At 39.9% G+C, this 21,069-nt stretch overlaps 1 protein-coding gene and 2 long non-coding RNA genes across 3 annotated transcripts in view; 1 reads left to right on the plus strand and 2 right to left on the minus strand.

The window, feature by feature from the left end:
• Nucleotides 1-21,069, minus strand: part of LOC145434884 (uncharacterized) — a 553,571-nt gene that overhangs the window by 61,132 nt on the left and 471,370 nt on the right. The gene's annotated exons all lie outside the window — the stretch shown is intronic.
• On the minus strand, nucleotides 58-19,171 carry LOC145435345 (uncharacterized). The gene is made up of 2 exons (XM_080312629.1): nucleotides 18,960-19,171; nucleotides 58-641 (listed from the first exon to the last, which is right to left on the minus strand). Exons 1-2 carry the CDS (start codon nucleotides 19,119-19,121, stop codon nucleotides 444-446), a joined length of 360 nt encoding a protein of 119 aa, XP_080168755.1. The 5' UTR covers nucleotides 19,122-19,171; the 3' UTR covers nucleotides 58-443.
• On the plus strand, nucleotides 16,435-18,001 carry LOC145435749 (uncharacterized). The gene is made up of 3 exons (XR_013913989.1): nucleotides 16,435-16,611; nucleotides 16,679-16,809; nucleotides 17,268-18,001. It is a non-coding gene; the product is annotated as an uncharacterized LOC145435749 (long non-coding RNA).

Here is a 21,069-nt window from a genome sequence, read left to right on the forward strand (position 1 = left end):
ATCACTGCGACTGCCACCATACCATACCATACCATACCATACATCGATGCTAGCAGAACTTGTGTAATAAATTAGCCAGAAATTAATACCAATTGTCCAAATCAGTGGTTCTCAACCTTTTCTTAGACACGCCCCCTTTATGATAGTGAGAAATTTCGCGCCCCCTTATTGTCATATCACGAAATCCAACCGGGATGCTAGCACCCCAACAGATTGTTTGATGGCATGGAAGGTTATAACTGTTGATGAGAGAATTAAAAAATATGAAATTCGGTGTATGTATAGAGAAACACGTATGAATTGTTGGTAAATCACGCAAAGCGCGAATTTTTTTTCAGTTGACCGCTTCTTCGCGCCCCACCCCTTTAAAGGGGGGCGCGCCCTCTAGGTTGGGAACCACTGGTCTAAATCGTTCGACTCATTAGTCCAATTTCTTTTTTTTTTCAGCAGAGTTCGATGCACCCAAAGACACCGTTCACTTCTTCCGTCCGCCTTCTTCGGTGCCTAGATCTGTGTACATCGGCCGCTCGTCGAACTATCGCCTTAATTATTACAGGCATCGCCGGGTCTCGCCTCGCAGCCATGTATTCCTTCAAGTTCAGCCTATTATCGCCATCTCTGTCGACTTTTTCGATGTATTCCTGGAATCGCAACTGGTGGTAAAATCATTTCTAACCTCGTCGGTTGCGCGGAGTTATATGGCAGAATCACTCACACAAAAAGGCAAGAAAAATAAACCCTACATCTATTCAACATTGTATTTAAAGTACCGAATATGGGATGCAGCAAGTTGCATGCCGCGTTACGATATCCAGCGTTTGAGAAGAGGTTGACTGAGAAGACGCAAACCCATGAAGCTCTACGGGAATCCGCAACTTTGACTGCGATATCGCACAGAAGAGTATGATTACGCGTATTCAAAATAAAATATCATCTTCCGAATATTGTATACATACATCGATGGTCAGTAACGATGTACATCTACTTTTTGAAGTGCTTAGTTGGTCACGATATCTGACTGTTACTATTTCCACCTGACAGCTTCAGGTAAAACTACCCATCATTCAGACCTCGTATTTTGTGCAGGAGGATGTAGTTTTCGGATAGTTCTACATTGCATTTGGAGCAGTGATTCTGAACCGCTGTCAAGTTTCCTGTCGGTCCGCCGAATGTATTCGGATTTCCTATCTCAATCCTCCAAATGCAAGAAATTTGGATGCTTGTCGCTCAATTGAATAAATAAAACATCGAATTTTAATTTCGTTTAGAAGTTGAGAGGGTATTTTCTGCATAGTGTGTCGTAGAGGGGGAGTACATTCTGTATTTTGAGCGTACGTTACAATGGTGCTCATGTTGAACGAAACTATTTAAAAGTAGCAACTCGTTTCGGGCAAGTTATATCTAAAAGCTATGCGGAGACTTTTAATCGAACTGTTCGACAGTAGAACTAAGCTTCACTTGGTAATGTAATAGAGCCTACATCAAACAGGAAAGTCGCATTTCATTGACACGATACCGAATAGTCACTATTAAGTTAGTGGTATTGAACAGGACTTTGCGAGCTTCGGCTTGCAGAAACTTCAATATAGCCAGATTTGTTTTTCAGTGTTACTAGTCCGCGGGATCAAGAAGGTTGAAAACCACTGATTTAGAGCAGTGGGTCTTCAACTTTACTAACCCGCAGAACACTTGCGTTTATCTTCAAGCCTTCGCCGAGTCATAAAAACACAAATCTCACATGATACACGTCCTCACTATATCTACTATGAATACTTTATTATAGATTACCGGTGCACAAAATGACCGGTGCATCAACAGAGTGGTAAAGGAACGAAACTGATATACAATTGAATAGTATATTCATATTGAAATGAACCCAAATATTTTCAGCTGACACTCGTCAGGGGTAATCGTCAGCAACTAGTAGAAAATTGGAAAGAACATTGTATAATACCAATCGCATCACAAAATATGACGTCACCAGCATGAAATTTCGTGAATAAGAGAGCGTTCAATGTACTATTTTTAGGTGCTTCACGAACTCCTTTTGTTGACAGAGTTTTGGCTGGTTTATTTTGATAAAAGTCGACTCCACCGCACACAAATGGAATTGTGAACGGCCTCGCCCAACGATTCGAAATCGGTCGTCTCGATAATTATTCGCACAAATCGGATTATCTTACAGATGTTTGCCGATGGCAGAATTAATGGCCTTTGATCGATCAGCATCAATCTTAAGCGGATAATTGAGGGTGAGCTTTTCACTGAGCGTGATGCACGTGTTCTAATGAATCTGGGGACATGTTGGTTTATGCGTTCCTGCAGACGTTTTGACGTTCTTCCCACGTAGCCACAGTCACAGAGGCACTTATATTCGTACACTACATTACTTTGTTGAAGTGCAGGGAGAACGTCTTTGCGTGTTGAAGGGAGCAGTTGTGTTGTTGTAAAAATCACATTGGTTTCGACTGTGTCGTAACACTTACTGACCGTAGAAATCAATCGATTTTCAAAGCGGGTGGAAATGGGGCCAATCCAAGGTATATGAATATAAACCTATTTTATTGTTCGTTCGGTTGGCTCTGTTTTTTTTTTTGTTTTTTTTTGCGTTGAATTGCGTTAATTCCCGCTCTACGCCGCGGCTGATGATGTGTTCAGGGTAACCGTTAACAAGTAGGATTTTTCGGATGGTGTCAAGTTCTAAACTCAGTTTGTTACCGGAACATATCATCAACGCTCTATGCACGTTGGTGCCTATATGGTTAATTTTTCTGCGTCCGGGACCAAATGAATTCCAGCGAAGGTATTGGCCTGTTAATGTCGGTTTCCTGAAGGCAGACGTTTCAAATTTGTTGGTATTGCGCTTTTCGACTAAAAAGTCCAGAAATGATAATGAGTAGGGCGATTTTTTTTTTGACCTAAAAAACGGAAGATTTTGACCTAAAAAATCTAAATTTTGACTTTTTTTGACCTAAAAACACTGAAATTTGACCAAATTTTGACCTCACGTATGCAAATTAGGTGTTTTCGCACATAATGTTAAAATTGTACTACTTATCTTCATTTCTGGTTGGAACTGTCTGTCCTTACAAAGTAAATTGGCCTGAAAGAACGTTTTTGGCTCAAAAACGGACAAATTTTTACATGAAAAAACTAGTATTTTAACGAAATCTGGCCCTAGGAAGAATTGCAGTAGTTACATTACGTATTATGGTGGAATAATTGAAATTTGTTGTAGTACAACGAAAGATACTTACCTACATTCTCGGGTAGAAAGTGTTAGTTTTTTGGTATTCATGGTGTTTGTCAACTACTATGGTCATTTACACCAGGCCGATATTCTTCATTATTTCCCGTAACTGCCAACGTATAGCACGGCCCACCTCTAGGCTTTTTGTAAGACACCGCTTACGCGGATGAGGTGGCGTGGAGGAGCCTAGCTAAACCTCCAACACTTAGCTATCGGAATTATGAAGTCGACCTCGGTCGGAATCTAACCCACACCCATTGGTGTTGCAGCCGCGGATTATACCACTGCGCTATCTCGGGTAGAAAGTGTTTGTTCTTACTAAGTAGCTTGCCAAGAATGGAGAAAGAACGTTCAACAGCAGCAGTGGTTAGCTGACAACACTGAAGTTGTGTGCACACTGCTTGCTGGTGATGCACTGTGTTGCTTCATTCTGACAATGTTGTCTATATCACAATTTTTCAGCTTGCGCTTCTTGATGTAAGAACCATGTAATGCCCCAGCAGTCTTGCTTCAGTTAGGATATTGCGGTACGTTGACCATAAAACCATGTCACTATTTGTTTCATTTGACCGTTTATGATTCCCAATGAGCAGACGATGGGCCGTTTAAAACGGTAAGCTTATAAAGTAGGCTACAGGCTGTAAATTATCAAATGATAAGTTCACAGACAGCGCAAAATCTACGATACAAACGAAATGTAGAGGTCAAAAAATGTTTGATTTTGTAAACAATTTTGACAAATTTTGACCTAACGCTACAATTTTGACCTAATTTTGACTTTTTTTGACATGTCAAAAAAAATCGCCCTAATAATGAGTTATTGCGTTCTTTTTCAATTGTGAATTGCAAGGCCGGTCGAAGCGAGTTTAAGCGAGCACGTGCATCACGCTCAGTGGAAAGTTCACCCCTAACTCATCCGCTCAAGATTGATGCTGATCGATCAAAGGCCATTAATTCTGCCATCGGCAAACATCTGTTAGATCAGTGGTTCTTGACCTTTTTTCTTCCAGCGCCCCCTTTCAAAAATTATCGTGCTCCAGCGCCCCCCACCCAATATTGCACGGACTGTAGTTAAGACAGTTGGTGAGAGGGAGGGCCGTTACCGCACTTCGTCAGCCCCCCTAAAAACGATTGTCTTGGGCACCCATAGCGTGATAAACCAAACTCATGAGGGCTTCGCCCCCAAGAACCTTGTCGCGTGATTTCGATGGTCAGCAAATTTTATGTGGCCTGGTCGCCCTACACTGTAAATTCACAGCGTTGAATGAGACACAACATTGTGCATAGGTATATACAATATTTGGCTGACACATATTATCGACTGAGATCTGACATCGAGAATCCGCCATGTTGTGTGCACGTCCACACATCATCAGGGAATGTCATAAGATGTGGGTTGATGCTCATATGATGTGTCTTTAAGCTCGCATGCATATCAGTATAGTCATTCCGGACGAATTTCCTGCGGTGTCAAACATTCATACCGGATATCAATTGAGAGGGAGTTTGAGAGGTCGCTGACCAATCTTCACTCTGAAACTTCACGAAGTTACTATTGACGTGATATATCATCCCAGGCAGCCTAAAGCGCGGTAATATTGATACACGTCGAAAAGCCTCGCCAAATGTGATTTGATCGGTATGTCCTTAGCTATAGATTTTTTTTCAGGCTGCAGTGTTTAATTAACAATATTATTACAGTTATAAATAACCAAGGTTGTAACCGAGGGTGGTACCGGGCTTCAAGCAAATAGGTTGGTGATCAGATATTATGGTCGCGTGCTGTACCAATACCTGAGGGATATGATATTCTTATTCGCCTGCACCATCGAGATGCTTTGACGACGGAGTTGCGATACGGCCCCATGAGGTCATCTAGTCTGCACCCCCGTTTTTTTCTCCTCCATGCTATCCGTGATTGCTGAGCGCCTAGCAGGATAGCTGCGGATACCAATTTTCGAGTCTCGAGAAGCCGCACGCATAACCATTACACTATCTCGCTCTGACGACTCGCTGTCTTGAGGTTTGCTCTGATCTGACTTTACATACCTACGATAGTCACGTTAATCCTTATAGTTAATCGCTTGTTTCTCATTTCAGTTTATTACAAACAAAATATCAGATCAACATACCAAGAGATTGCGATAAAATAATAAGGTGATCATATTATTTCCCTACCGAACTTACTGAAGAAATTTATAATACAATTATGTATGAAACACCCCGACGTTGGACATTTTACTTGTATCCGGTACCGCTGTCATTGCCATCGAGCAACAGTATAGCAATGATTCAGTTATTAGTAGTACCCTTTGTATTTTATCATTGATGAAACAAAAAATTCACTCTATCTCTTTACGCATGACTTACTGAGTCACGTGATTGTATGACGCAATCCTGAGACAATCGATCGTTACCACGCAGGACCAGTGTGAGTGAGATATACCGTGAATCTGTCGGTATTTGTTACGTGAATCGAGAATCGAGAATCTCGTGTTGCATCAATTTTTGACAACGTAATTCAACCCCGTGTACTGCACAATGCGCAGTATTAATAACAAATAAAACACTGACAAGTGACGCCGAGGGAATACGAGTGTCTAAAGCAGACAAGAATTAGTAGCCTTCAGATGATAGCAAACTAGATAGTGCGCATCTAATCAGTAATTCCACAACTTGCGTACAGCGCTAATGCCCAAACTTGCCTTTATCTGAAATGGAATGTGATGACTGGAATGGAAACTTTCTAAATGCAGGAATGCTCCTCGCCTGCCTAATATGGTTCTTATTAGTCCTTCACCTGTCTATTATGATTCTAATTGTTCGCAGGGAACTGAAGACGATGAAATTCATATCCTGCTCGAACTGCAGAAGGCTCTGGAATAGACAAGAAAATAAAGTCGAATCATGGTTTGAGTGCGATGTGTCTTTGTCAGGTAAGATTTGCTACCAGTCTAGTATGGATCTGCTTCAGTTTAGATATACATAGAAGTTCTAGAAAATAGAATCCTTAGATATGATCGAAATTCTTGAGCCGTCCCAAAACGAAGGTAAATTATGCTATGCTAAACACTGCGCTCGACGTAATGGGGCTGCAAAATTTTGTATTAAGACCAACTGACGTGGCTGCGCGTCATCGATTCTTAACCCGTTGCGAAAATATGCGATGGCGAAGTTAACGCACTAGAAACGCGGAAGCTCGAGCGTAACGGGTCTTATGCAAAATTCATTTAATTTATGTTTATCATATTTTAGAATCGGGAAAGGAGGATTTTCACACTAACAGTATTGGAGTTACCAAAAAGGAAGACATTTGGGCGTCCTAGGACGACAATTTCGAAAACCTGAAAAAGGAGGACAAATCCTCCTAAAGGAGATCGTATGTTAACCCTAATTTAATTGCAGCACCATTACGGTGGCTTTCTGAAGACAATGTCTACGGCAAATTTTTTTCGACCTGCGAGTTGATTTGAGACCACAACATTTTTATAGCGCAGTGCCCCTCTAAGATTGAGCAGCTAACAAGTTATGATCGAACGAAGTCCGAGGTTCATTGTTACCCGGCTTAAAATTCTGATAATATAGAGAAATTTATGCATCTGAACACAATTAATGCTTCAATTTATATTAAAATAATATATCAACTTTTAATCAATTTGCCCTTTGGAGCTAAGCTTGTTAACTGTGCTCTGTACTCTAAAAACTATTGTGATCTCCACTTCAAGGGCGAAACGGGAAAAATTTTCAGGCCGCAGACATTTTCTTCAGAACGCCACCGTAATGTAATGGAGCTGCAATTTATTGAATTTTCCACAGGGGAATCATACTCTAGCAGTCAGGCATAAATCGAACTTTATATAGTTGTCAGCCGATGCTATGAAGGAAACATGTCGTACACGCCCTATGTCCCAAAAAAATAGAATACACCAGGCCAGATTTTGACATGAATCTCCTGACTGAACATCTTCCGTTGAACGCGGTATCTAAATCACCTTCGCGTGTACGACATATTTCCTTCATAATAACATCGGCTGACAACGATATAAAGTTCGATTTCTGCGTGACTGCTGGAGCATGATTCCGATGTGGAAAATTCAATAAATTGCAGCTTCTTTACGGTGGCGTTCTGAAGAAAATGGCTGCAGCCTAAAAATATTTCTCGTTTCGCCCTTCAATTTGAGACGACATGATTTTTAGAGTGCAGTGCCCCTTCAAACTATTCGCCGATTCAACTACACTTGAATCTTTAGTATGAGAAGCAGTGTCGTAACCAAGTCACAAGGCTCCGAGTCACAACTCGATCTCGCGTTTTGTAGGATTGACTCGAGTCAAGTCCGAGTCAAAATCAACAAGTAGAGGTTCGAGTCCGATTCATGGTGTTATGACTCGAATCCAAGTCATTGTGTCGACGGCTCAGCTTCCAGTTAAAGTCTTGGTAACCCAGTTGTTGATATCGAATGGTTCGCATGTTAATATATTCATTTTCATCATTTGTAGCAGTTTCTGATCTCATTTTAAGTACCAGTACCAATAGACGAAATCTCAATAGTGTGGTCACTTTACTATTCTTTGAAATTACAATGAAATGTCGATCTTGGTCATCTGAGTCTCGAGTCATATGACTTGGTTCGCGTCATGCGTAATGACTCAAGTCGAGTCAATACACAGATTGTGTCGAATCGAGTCATTTTTGTGTTCTGAGAAAATGACCCGAGTCATGAGAAAGTCATTACTCGAGTCATTACATCCCTGATGAGAAGTCTCCTGTAAGCATTTCTACCTGAAGTTGGTCATGTGCTCTGGATTTGCACGTGAATATTTAGCAAAATAATTTAAAGCTAACATATTGTTTTAATTCCAGGCACATACAGTCGATTTACCGACTTCAAAGTTGACTCCTCATCTTTTGATTGCACGTCATGAGAATGGAGATGAACAATCGTGGATGGCGGCCAATGGCATCACCATCAAGCACAGATCCGAAAACCAAAGAAGACCGCTTGAGATGATAATTGATCTCGTAGCATGCTACTACTCATGAAATCTTAGTTATCCCGAGGTCTTTCAAATAATGCCATTCATTCAATGTGTCCTTGTTGGTGATAAAAATTCGTGATTTCAGTTGAACAAGTCCGTCAATTCTTGGAAAAAATATCAAAATGCCCAGCTATCGATTGAAAAAATGTAGGCTAATTAATCTCCCTTGCTCCAAGTACTTGTGCTGTGAGTACTGCTTTCTTTTGGTACCTGCACATAGTGGATTTTGTTATTTTTTGCATTTGCAAAATAATTTGTCTTTTTTGTGGCTAGACTTTTTGCTATGCATTCAATTTGTAAACTTTTCGTTTTTAGTGGCACTGTACATTAAGGCTTTTCCAAAATAACATACTGTTGAGCCAAAATTGGTTTACTATGTTTTTTTGGCAATTCAATCATTTGATCATGTAACTAGTCAATTCGTGAGAAACAATGTTTATTGGCAACATTACTGTTCATACACTTTGCTTTAGTTCCGAATCCAGTTCTTTTATACTGTTATTACTGTTACATAGTATATTCATATTGAAATGAACCCGAATATTTTCGGTCAACACTTGTCAGTGGTAATCGTCAGCAAATCTAGTAGAGATTTGGAAAGGACATTGCTGGAACACGAAAGCCTGTTTACAGAGTTTAAGCTGGTGTATTTTATACATGTGATTTCCGCTGCTATTAGTCCCTTTACTTCCACTATTGAGATTGGGTTGTTGTATATCTCTATGTTGGGATTGTTGGCGTTGAGCGTTTCGCGAGTGACTTGGAGTTTTTCTAGTACTTTGATTAGCATACTGTGGTTCACTTATCAAAATACATCAGCCGGAACTCTGTCAACAGAAGGAGGTCGTGTACCAGCTGCATCGGAATAGTGCACTGAACGCTCTCTCGAAATTTCATGCTGGTGACATCATATTTTGTGATACCATTTTGTTGATAAACGATGTTCTTTCCAATTCTTTCCTAGTTACTGACGATTACCCCTGACGAGTGTCAGCCGAAAATATTTGGGCTCATTTCAATATGAACATACTATTCAATTGTATATTGAAGTTCTTTACCTACAAGAAGCTCTGTTATTATTGTATAAAATCCTGTCTTACAGTGTCAAAAAATTGTTGTTTTCAATTTTTCTTGTCATATTTATTACGGCAATTTGCACTTTTAACGTACATTTTACAACCGATTCTTTTAAAATAAAATATTTTTCCAGAGCCTGTGGAGGTATTTCAGGTACATAATTTAGAGCTCTGCAGTGATAGGTACGGACACGCCACTTCAGACCACACAATATTATGACATACATCGCTACCACGCAATGTGGCATCTAAAAAAAAATTCGAATATTGTGTGTTTTTTTTTGGTGCATAAATGCACGCGTTTCGGTTTAGAGTGTAGGAGTCAATATTTTTTATAATGCATGAATCTAAAGTAAGCACACAATTCAAAATTGGTATTTTGTCACTGGCAAATAATTTTCTCTGATGGATGTTATTTGTCCTGTGGGGTGCAGATTGCGACGACAAGATAATTCGGCACGATTGATTTAGGTATCTATGGACATTGGACAATTAGACTTATATACGTCGAAGTTTACGCTCAACATAAGGGCAATCCTCTTCGGCTAAGGTTTTCTCGCTGACGATCTTTTTGACACACTTCCCGGAGTCTCATATTCACCGGAACTTCGAATGTCTTTGTGCATCGTGGCGTGGTAATGGCCGCCGCCGAAGTGCCTATTTCTATTTTCTATAATTATGCGTATACTTCCGTGGGGGAGTCGTCAAAACACGAAGTTTAATTTATGTTCATTTTTTTCACCGAAATAATTTAGGGCACACTTCGGACAAACCGATTGGGGGTTTGGGTTGCAGCAGTTTCGGTCTTGGTAAGAGGTCAAAGTTCAGTCGGTCTTTTTGGAACTTTGGTATTGGAAATATTTCGCGCTTTAATCGCGCTCGAGGACCATTCGACTATAATAAACCATATAATAATTGTGTGTGGTATATTCAGGGTCACATCAAGGTTGTTATAGCAACAATCGGGTACGGTCTCATACTCTGTTGTTCGAACCCTCCAGACTTCACATCGGCGATTGGCAATACGGGGAAATTAATGGTATCGGATTTTGTCTTAGTGCTTTGTGTAACTATAAGTAAGTCAACTGAGAATGGGATGCATATATCTGCTCACATTGAATTTATTACTATACCCAGTTATTAATTTTAACATGAATGAATTCCAAACAACGCAACTCATATCAGTGTTGGGATGACTCGAGTCATGACTTGACTCGAGTCAGACTCGAGTCAACTTTTTCGTATGACTTGACTTGACTCGAGTCACTTTGCAAAAATGACTTGACTTGACTTGACTCGGCACTTCAAAAATATCGATTGACTCGTGACTCGGAGCAAAATTTACGAGTCAATTTCAAGTCATCAATAAGTAAATGATGTCGACTAAATCACTGTATCATGTGTGTATTTGGATAAGTCGCGATACGCCAGTGACACTCGTGAGAGCGACCAGTCTTTCACTTATAGTACGTTCCACTTCCACTGGTTCTCCATTGTTCAATCACAAATAAATTGGCCGCAAACGAAAAGATCACAGCTACGTTGCTGTGGTAGTTGTAGATTAATCTAATAGTTATGATTCTTAGATGGCGCAGTGTTTACATTGCGCAGTGCTCACCTTTACCGACCTTCTTGTATGATTTAAATCGAATGAATATAGTTTATGCGTTTATATTCTCACGGCTGTGTAGATGGCTAGTGTATTGTACCATATCAATCTGTTTAAACTTTTCGAGGCTTCGTATTTGATCCTCTATTTTTGCTGATAATAACAGACCGTAGCATGTAACTATACAGTTACTCACGTATTGTATTAGCAGTTCTGCGTGTGCGTGTGCGATAAAACGCCCTTTTGCATGTATATTTAACTTTATATTCGTTATTTGATTAAAGATAAAGCCCAATTAATCTGTCTTTTACACAGCTGTCAATATTGTTATGACTTTGAATCATCACTCATACCTCGAAAATTCTATTTGACTTGAATTGTGACTTTACATGTGACTTGACTTGACTTGACTTGACTTGACTCGACTTGACTCGACTTGACTCGACTTGACTCGAGTCACCTACAAAAATCGAGTGACTTGACTTGACTCGAGTCACCTTCGAAAATCGATTGACTTGACTTGACTCGTGTCAAAATCTGCAATGACTCGAGATGACTCGTGATTCGAAGGTAGTGACTTGATTCCAACACTGACTCATATTACATAACGTTCATGTGAGGTCGTGAACCACAACACGAGATAGTATCATAAAGTAGTATCATAGTATCAATATCCTTTATGATACGATGAATAAAAATTCTGACGATTTAATTTTGTAGCTCTCAAATACAAGTATATTTAGTTATTCATTTCGTGCACAAAGCTTCAAAACTTATTCTTTGTACAAGGGGATCTTACTCCCAATCAAACGTGATATACAGTGCCTCATTCTTCGATTTTCACACGCTGTGCGCTGCGGGATATAATACCCAATTCGAAACATTTTGTTGAAAATAACGCTAGCAAGCGTGACGGCAGTGTTTTAAATAACGGGAAATTGGCTATCTTTATTTATCATTTATGAAAACATATGTAGCAAACATAGTCGCGTATCGCGACCAAACATTTCAGGATATAGACATGTTTTGTGGAATGTTAATTTGGTCTGAATACTCATTAAGGATATGTCCTACTACCACATCATCTACGGCGAAGCCATTTTTCGTCAGCGCCCCCTTATCGCCCCCTGAGCGTTTCCGCCTCCTTCAAAATCGCCAGCGCCCCTTGAGGGGCGCTGGAGGCAAGGTTAAGAACCACTGTGTTAGATAATCCGATTTGTGCGACTAATTATCGAGACGACCGATTTCGAATCGTTTGGCGAAGCCGTTCACAATTTCATGTGTGTGCCTTGGAGTCGACTTTTATCAAAATACACCAACCAAAACTCTGTCAACAAAAGGAGTTCGTGAACCACCTAAAAATAGTACATTGAACGCTCTCTTATTCACGAAATCTCATGCTGGTGACGTCATATTTTGTGATACGATTGTTGATATACAATGGTATTTCCAATTCTCTACTAGTTGCTGACGATTACCCCTGACGAGTGTCAGCCGAAAATATTCGGGTTCATTTCAATATGAATATACTATTCAATTGTATATTGAAGTTCTGTACCCCCATGAAGCTCTTGAAACTGATATAATATAATTTTCACACAAAACGCAATCATTGCAATGAATATGTATTGGAAATCATTATGACTTCTACTGTTCCCTTTCAAAAAATAGTTCTGAAATGTGCGCGGTTTCGCCTTGGGAAGTGTCGTCGTACTGCTCGGACGAAACGCAACAGCGTGATACCGATTACTATATTACAAATGAGATAGAATTGTCACTTAAAAAATTGAACGGGGTTCACGCCACTCAACAAGACTACTGATAGGGTCTAATTACCTAGAACCAATGATGGCGAAGACCGGTGTATCACAAAACATATGAGTGAAGTGTACTGCGTCTCTTGAACACCGCAGAACACGTCAAACTGCCTCTAGGAACGCCCAGTGTTCCGAGGTACGTCGGTTAATCGAGATACCATACGTCCTCCTTTAGGAGGATTTGTCCTGCTCTTACAGGTTTTCGAAAATGTCCTGTTTTTTGGTATTCGTGTTCCTTTATTGCTTTTACGTTTAGGATAATGGACAGGTTCGACTGAAAATCGGCACAAATGACGCTTAACAGGTTTAATTTTTATTTTTTTCAGTTAGCTTAACAAATCAACCAGCAAAAATATGAAATCAGTTGTTTTTGGTCTTAATCAGCTAACTCTTCTGATTTGGTAAAAGTGTCCTCCTTTTCCGTTTCCAAATTACGGTAACCCTACCGGTTAAAAAACACTGATTTAGACTTACCTTGTCATAATAGGGTTACCATAGTTTGGTCATCACTTCCGTTCGAACGACGAATTTCCTGTTTAGCGTCATTTACGCCCATATACGCTATATATGAGCAGAGATGGTCAGTAACGAAGTACTTCTACTTTTTGGAAGTACTCAAGTAGTTTTCATCTACTTCTGGTACTTACTCAAGTAGATCTGAGTTTCTCTACTTCTACTTCTACTTCGTAATATTTTGTGATCTACTTACTTACTTTTCGCTATTTTCAGTTTGTCAAGTAGAAGTAGTTGAATCCCACAATACGAAAGATAGTCTGAGGATTTTCGGGGCTGTTTTCACGGAGTACCAACATTTAATATTCATAAAAGCCAAGTAAACCCCAGAAATTTTTTTGCGCTTCGCGCACAGTAGTTATGGAGTGACAAATATGTTTTCAAGATAACATCAGTGAATATGATTTATGTACCGGATTGCATGGTTCCGCACACACCGCATTGTCGCCCATATCAAATATTTCATCACTGCAAATATGGCTCACCATAACGCTCACAATCTAGCAATTACCTCGCATGTCGTAATCTAGCAGCCCATGACGTATCCTGCTAATCTGGAAAATCCGGCTTTTTTGAACGTTACACCTGTTTTAGCAGATCCCCATTGATTTTGAAGCTTTATGGACAAAAGACATGAAATATGTTTTCCACTTTTTAGAAGTGGTATTTGTATTTCACTTTCAATTCCGAGTATCATATACTGAGTTCTAATTACTTTCATTCCTTTTGTCTGCAGAACATACATGTTGAAGCATAAAAGCAAGTGTAGTAATGTCTCTATTTTACGAAAATAAAGCTACACTAAATATAAATTTTACGATCCACAATATTTTTATTAACATATACTAATCGCGCAAAGTGTTGAAACCGTATCCGACACAACTTCTCCGTATTGCTGTTCGCCTAAATTTGGGGCCTTATAATATGGGGTACGGCGCCATTCCATGATAACCTCTAAAACGGGGTCTTCTAGTAAACAATGGGTTAGTATCGCATTTTCATATCAATACTATAATTTACATCCCATGATTCGGACAAATGCTTATTCTGTCGAAAATTTATACATCCTCGGATGCATCAATACGAATCATAGCTCTCTGCACCTTCCGTATAGCTCAATTTGCCGCTTTTGACAGCCCATGCGAACGAATTGATACTGTTTTCAAAACTACTTACTTACTTGAGTAGATTTAAAGTCAGTCGATTCTACTTCTACTTCTAGTAGTTTTAGGCTGCTTGTGGAAGAAGTACTTCTACTCGTACTTGAGTAGATTTGTTCGTAGCTACTTCTACTTCTACTTGAGTAGCATTCTTGACTACTTTGACCACCTCTGTATGAGGACGAATTGCCAAAAAGGAGGACATTTAGGCGTCATCGGAGGGCATTTTCAAGAGCCTAAAAAAGGAGGAGAAATCCTCCCAATGGAGGACGTATGGTAACCCTAGTCATAACGAACGGACGAATAAACACCGCACCACGGTTAAGTGGATATCTTTTCAGCAATTGCAACAACTTGTAATGGGTTTATCCATTGTGCGCTAGTTGTGAAGATGCGCCCCACAAATTTGACAGAGACCACCGTCAACTGACTACAAGAGGGCTTCGACGCCCCGACAAAATCCACTGTTCGAAACTACTTTTCCAGTCTTGAATTTCAACTGGAGGATCAACGAGGACCACTTTAATATATATACGCGTGTTTCTTAGACCTTTAATAACCTGGCGAATCCGTGCCATAATAACATACAAGCCTCATGCGAACTCAAATATTCGCTGCGTCGAAAATACGAATATCTAGTACAGTAGTTCTCAACATTTTAGACCGCGAGCCAAATCTGAGATTTAGTGGCAACTCGCGATCCAGCCTTGACAAATCAAAGTGTACGCGATACTGCACGCGCGATTTCAAATTGGGGTGCAATATTTTCCTCTGCGCATAGTATTTGCTTTACGGTTCACTCTAGATTGCAAGGGCGGGACTATTCGTAGCCGACCATATATATCAACGACAGGACATATCAATATTGAAGGGTTCAGGCAACCAGTGACGATCATTTTTGGCCAAGGTTTTATCGTTACCGATCTTTTTGGCACCGTACTTTATACCCAGTCGTATGTTGGCTAAACCTTCAGGTCTTCATTTGGTAAGATAATGTCGGAGAAAATCTTATCATGAAATCATACCAATTTCTGTTTCACAAAGGTCAGCGCATTTTCATAAGGCGAAGCCATATAGTAATATCGACTTATCTACGTATTTCACTTATTTGCTGTAATACCAAAAGCAGTAACTCGGATATGTACTAACTATTCAAGCAAATCGCGCGCAGAGCGAAAATTTTTTTTATCGCAAGAAATTCAACAAATATTACATACGTCATAAAAGATATCTCAGGTGCCGTCGCGAACCCAAAGTCACTCAACTATGACAAGTCGTCCGAACAGATTTTCATAAAGCGAGAAATGTTGCACAACTTGATGTTTGATAGCAGGGCGCCTTACGGCGAACGCCAGTGTAGGTTGGATTATTTGGTGTTCGCGGCGCAAATATGACTGGATGTGCTGTGAAAGGTCAGGAAAATGAAGCATCAAGGAAGGATAGCTCAAGAAAGAAGCAAAATAGTGTCTGATAGAGAATGTTCTGTTCTATTTCGCTTCTCAAGAAATGGGATCCTCAACGTCGTCACTGCAGAAGAAGTATAAGATGGAAGCTACAGTACCGTAATATAAGTAGTAAGTCTACTGTAGTACATGTAGCGTCCGGAAAATATCATATATAGAGAACTTCGGCTTTCACATACACAATCAAATGTGAACCGGTAATTTCTCGTAAATAATATGGGCCATGGCCTGTATGGAATCGGTGTCTTGTGCTCACACTATGTTTTATTTTTTAATTATTTTCTATTAAATTACTTCAACTTGGAAAATCATCGCTGCACACCTGATATATCAGGCAAAAAGGCCAGCGATTCCAATCAGGGGCCATGGGGTGAAGTAAACTTGACACAGTCCAATATTATGAGCATGCCACTTGATTAATACAAATGCTGCAATATAAATTTGAAGTGTCTCGAATGGCCATCAGCTTTGATTATTACCTTGAGATACGATACTTTCATCCTTCATGTCTTGATATTGTCCTAATCGTGGGCTGTATTTTATGCAGCATATGATTTTACTGCAAGAATCCCACCAATGGAGAGAAGACTTCAGAATATCACTCTTGAAATTATCATTCGCTTCTCAAAAACAGTTTAAGGTGGTTTCGCATGAGGCTTCGTACGGATGTTGAAAGCGGCTGGCTGGTATGATTCAATTGTGCTGCTGCAAAGTAAGGTAGCATTGCTTAACCTGGTATAATTCCGTTTGCAGATTAGAAATTGACATGAAATACAACATTCGTTCTATCTGCTGAAAAGTCTAAGATCAGCCATGAGTTACCCGTCAAGCATATTCAACCATCCATCACGATACCATATGATGTTGTGAGGACAGCGGCACAGGTAAGGCATTGTTTGATGCTGCACAACCTTGTACTCATTGAAAACGTTATTAGTCTTTTGTCCTCGGTCATGGATCAGTGTCGGGGGTTCTCACAAAGCCTGAATTTCTTGAAGTGAAGTAGCAATATGATTTTCATCGTAATTTTGTACTTTGTCATTATCAGTGACCTTGAGCATTTTTCAAATGATTACATTACATCTGTTCAACGAATGAAATTTACAATCATACATGAAAACCAGCCTTGAGTTACCTGTCAAGCAAACCAGTTGAAGCCGGCATTAGACTATCGAGCATACTTTGTATTGTAGCCATAAGCAGTTGCTGTTGCCTACAAAACGCATCCTTGATTTTCTCTTGTTTGGGCAGTCCACAATGGGTGCAATCGCAAATTAATGTAACTTGGTACGAGATTAAATTTAGTTCATTCATTCATTTAGTATGTTATATTTTTATTCAGGTCTGCATGCGGGGAATTATCATGCAACATCAACGGAATTCATCGCTTCTTTTGAAACTGATGACTCTAGCTCAATTCCATATTCCATGCGGACCCTAATTTGATGACTCGGAATATGAATGCATGGAATGGTCTCCGAAGTGGCTTATACTACCTGGCACTGGCGGAATGGACAATTCACCAATCGTTCATTTTGTCATGGTGCACTGGTCAATATTCGTGCAGCCACCTCACGATGACCCAGATACGACATTGATGAATATTCGGTCATACACATCAGATATAAATCGGAGCAATGAAAGCACTGTACATTAAAACCAAAAGCGCATAAGTACAACGCATACGCGCCTATCATCGCTCCATCAAGTATGCCGGACCACACCTGTGGAACAGTATCTCGGCAGTCGTCAAGCCAGTCTAGGTCTACATTCAATTGGTTTATACTGGAGGAATACTGTTCAGCCTGCAGGACTGTGATATGATATGTCGACCTCGTCAACTGACACTAATCATTTTTATTGCCAGTTCTTTTTATGTTTTTCTTTTCCTGTAGTGTGTGTGTATACCTCTTCTTTGCATGCTCTTGGTCAAGGTGGGGGTCTGATTGAAAAGACTGCTCCAAATCATTTAGACACAGTTCAATCTTGTTCCTTATATTGCAATCTTGTGGTGTAATGATATGATGAAAATTTCAATTATGACTGTGACCAGTGACCACCTATATTTCGTGTCATCCAAATACATGGATCATCACAAAAATCACCCGTAAATTTGTTGTCAGATTGTGAATTGCTAAAGAGGAAATGAAGTGTCATCATAGAGAGAAAACAGTATGCATGGAAATATGCCGAAGGTCTTGTATAAGGCGACAAACAATAAAAAAACTATTTTTACATCTGTGGACTTTGGAGATAAGGTTTCTACATGTTTAGTTCCAGTCTATTGCATACATGTGTCTAGACGTGGAGGCTGGTCGGAAATACGGTAGCGCCGAGTGGTAGGCTAGTTATTGTCCGCTTGCAGGTTGTTGCTCCAGTCAGTGAGTTCTTTAGTTCCATTGGGCAATGATAGCAGGTCATCGCATTCGTGCGACTATGGTGGACTGTATAACTGGAAGGCCATGACCAGCAATAATCCTGTATCCCGATTAGTAATATTTTCGCTCTAAGCCAAAATTTATACTGCAGCACATATAAGGTATATTTCGTTTGAAGGTCGCCCATTTATAAATATTTAGTTTTAATGTCCTTGATATACATACTACGCTGCTTGAAATCACACACAGCCAAATAATTCTCGTGAAATAACCGTTAAAAGTCGAAATATAAGGTCGGCAAGCAGGGATTTACATTACGGTAGGTTAGCGCCGACGGACTTTTGTGCAACATTTTGCGCTCCAGTACTGTCATAACATTGTGCTTATTAGTCGGACGACTTGTCATAGTTGAGTGACTTTGGCGAACCTAACCATTTGCGACCGATGTTTGAGTCGCGACCACTACCTTAAAAACCAGTGATCTACATAAAAGGACTACATCTAATAAATCTAAATAGAATACTGGTGTACGAAATGATCTGCACATAAACAAACGGAACACATAGCATTCGCGTTTTCACTTAAAAACATATGCAGATTCAGCTCGAAGGGCATTTTAACTCTCAAAATTTCTGACATCATGGCTTCTAATTTACCCGCAATTGTGTCGTGGATATTACAGTCTGAAGATTTGCCTCGTAACTAGCCGAGACGAATTCATGCATTTCCAGGTATCCATTGTGATCTCTGTCAAGTAGCCTGAATTCTTTTCTGATAGCGCCGTCGCATAGTGGCGAGTCTTCGTAACGCAGTGCCATTCTGGAACAAACACGTTGACACACGAGTCGACACACAGACGAGGCCTACCACGAACCAGAGAACATATGAACAGTTTGCGCTGTTAACGTGAAGACGTTGATTGGACAGATGAGGTGCAATCATATGATGCGAGCGGACAACTACGTTTATTCTCTGATCGCATGGCTGTCGGCGTCGCTTGATAGTTTGGGCTGAGAACAATGATGAGAGTACTCAAAACTGAATCGAAGGTTAATTCTGACAAATCCAGTCGAGAAATGAGAGAGGATTTGCCGAGTACTGAAATTATACGATCCTTCTCACTAAGAGTTATTGATAAAAATGAATTATAGTTTTATATAGTTTTTTACTCAGGAAGTCTCAAAATCTCGATTGGTCGTACTGCTGCATACGAAGCATCTAGTGCAACGGTACGCACTAGGGATGGTGTGAGCGAAAATGGTGTGAACTTCTGAAACTCAAAGGTTCGCGTTCAGGTATCAACCTTGGTAGGTTCTGCACTGTGGACCTTTTTCATGTATTACAATTTCTCACGTCAGTAAAACGTATTTAGGAGAATTTCTTTGAACATCTTCTTGGAGGTACAGAACTTCAATATACAATTGAATTTTATTTTCATATTGAAATGAACCCGAATATTTTCGGCTGACACTCGTCAGGGGTAATCATCAGCAACTAGTGGAGAATTCAAAAGAAAACATCGTATATCAACAATCGTAGCACAAAGTATGACGTCACTATATATATATATATATATATATATATATATATATATATTTACCTATTAGACTACTTTGGTGGACAGTCCTGTTTTGAAGCAGTTGGGCGACAATTATCGCCAACAGAAGGAGACAAGTTAGGCGTCTGAAAATAACTGGATTGGTTTTGGAATATCGATTCCGCGCTTTGTCACTGGTGATTTGCGGTTTATATCGCAGCGTTTAGAATATACACGAAATGTCCTCCAACTGCGGTCGCCCTAATTTTTCCCAACTTTTGCAATACCTAATAGACCACTTTAGTGGACATTTGTTACTTAGGGAGACAATTCGCCATTTTGAATTACCAGACCATGACCATTGCTGTTACTGAACTAAGGTGGACATTGACGTCGTATTATATGACAAGGTTCGGGAACCAGTTTCGTCAAAAGAGTCATTTACCAATGACAATCACTTTTGACGTCACTATTTGAAATCCACGACGTCATCCTTGTACGATATCGATGATCGCGATATATAATTCGCCGTTTGTTTGTTTTTTATTCATGGTGTTTTGACTAATTTGGTAGTTTTAGAGTATGCCTATATTCATTTTTTGATTCCGTATTCACCGACTTTTAGCACAGCCCACTCCTAGGCTTTTATAAATCACCGCTTACGCGGATCACATGACGACGAGGAGCCTAGATAAACCTCCAACACTTGGGTAGGAATTCTCGTGTCGTCCTCAGCCGGACTCGAACCAACAACCCATTGGTGTTGCAGCTGTGGATTATACCAATGACCACGCCATTTCACCACGCACATATTTGCGTTTGAAAACTGCTGTGAAAATACGGAACATGTGTCTTTATAAGAAGCTACAGTTGGCCATGCTACAGATTAGATCACCAGTTCTCTACGACTAGTATGCAAATAACTACGACATTCAATAGCTACCTTGCTGCGATAGCAGATCTCAGTTACCATAAAATAATAAATATATTCATTTATTATAATCGACCCTAATATCCATCGGAAGCTTCTTGTTTCATGGACTTGGAGTGTATTAGCAGGTATAAGGCAATTTTCGGCTTAACGTAAGGCACACTTTTTGATCAATTATTACTAGTGCTGCAAGACAGAAACCTTCGAATAAAGACCACTTTAACATGTCTCTACCTCCTATCTCAGACTCTCGTCATGTTAAAGCCGCTTCAAATCGTTACGGATTAGCTGGAAATTA

The sequence above is a fragment of the Botryllus schlosseri genome, chromosome 3 (genome assembly GCF_051294905.1).
Source record: "Botryllus schlosseri isolate E-star chromosome 3, Bs_hap1, whole genome shotgun sequence".
In the NCBI taxonomy this organism is placed as follows: Eukaryota; Metazoa; Chordata; class Ascidiacea; order Stolidobranchia; family Styelidae; genus Botryllus; species Botryllus schlosseri.

Bases quoted from the DNA above. Each gene is read 5' to 3' on its own strand.
- LOC145435345 (XM_080312629.1), bottom strand. From the start codon at position 19,121: ATGGCACTGCGTTACGAAGACTCGCCACTATGCGACGGCGCTATCAGA. The intron at 642-18,959 runs GTAAATTAGAAG...TTGCGATTCCAG, and splicing joins TATCCACGACACAATTGCGG to GAATACATCGAAAAAGTCGA.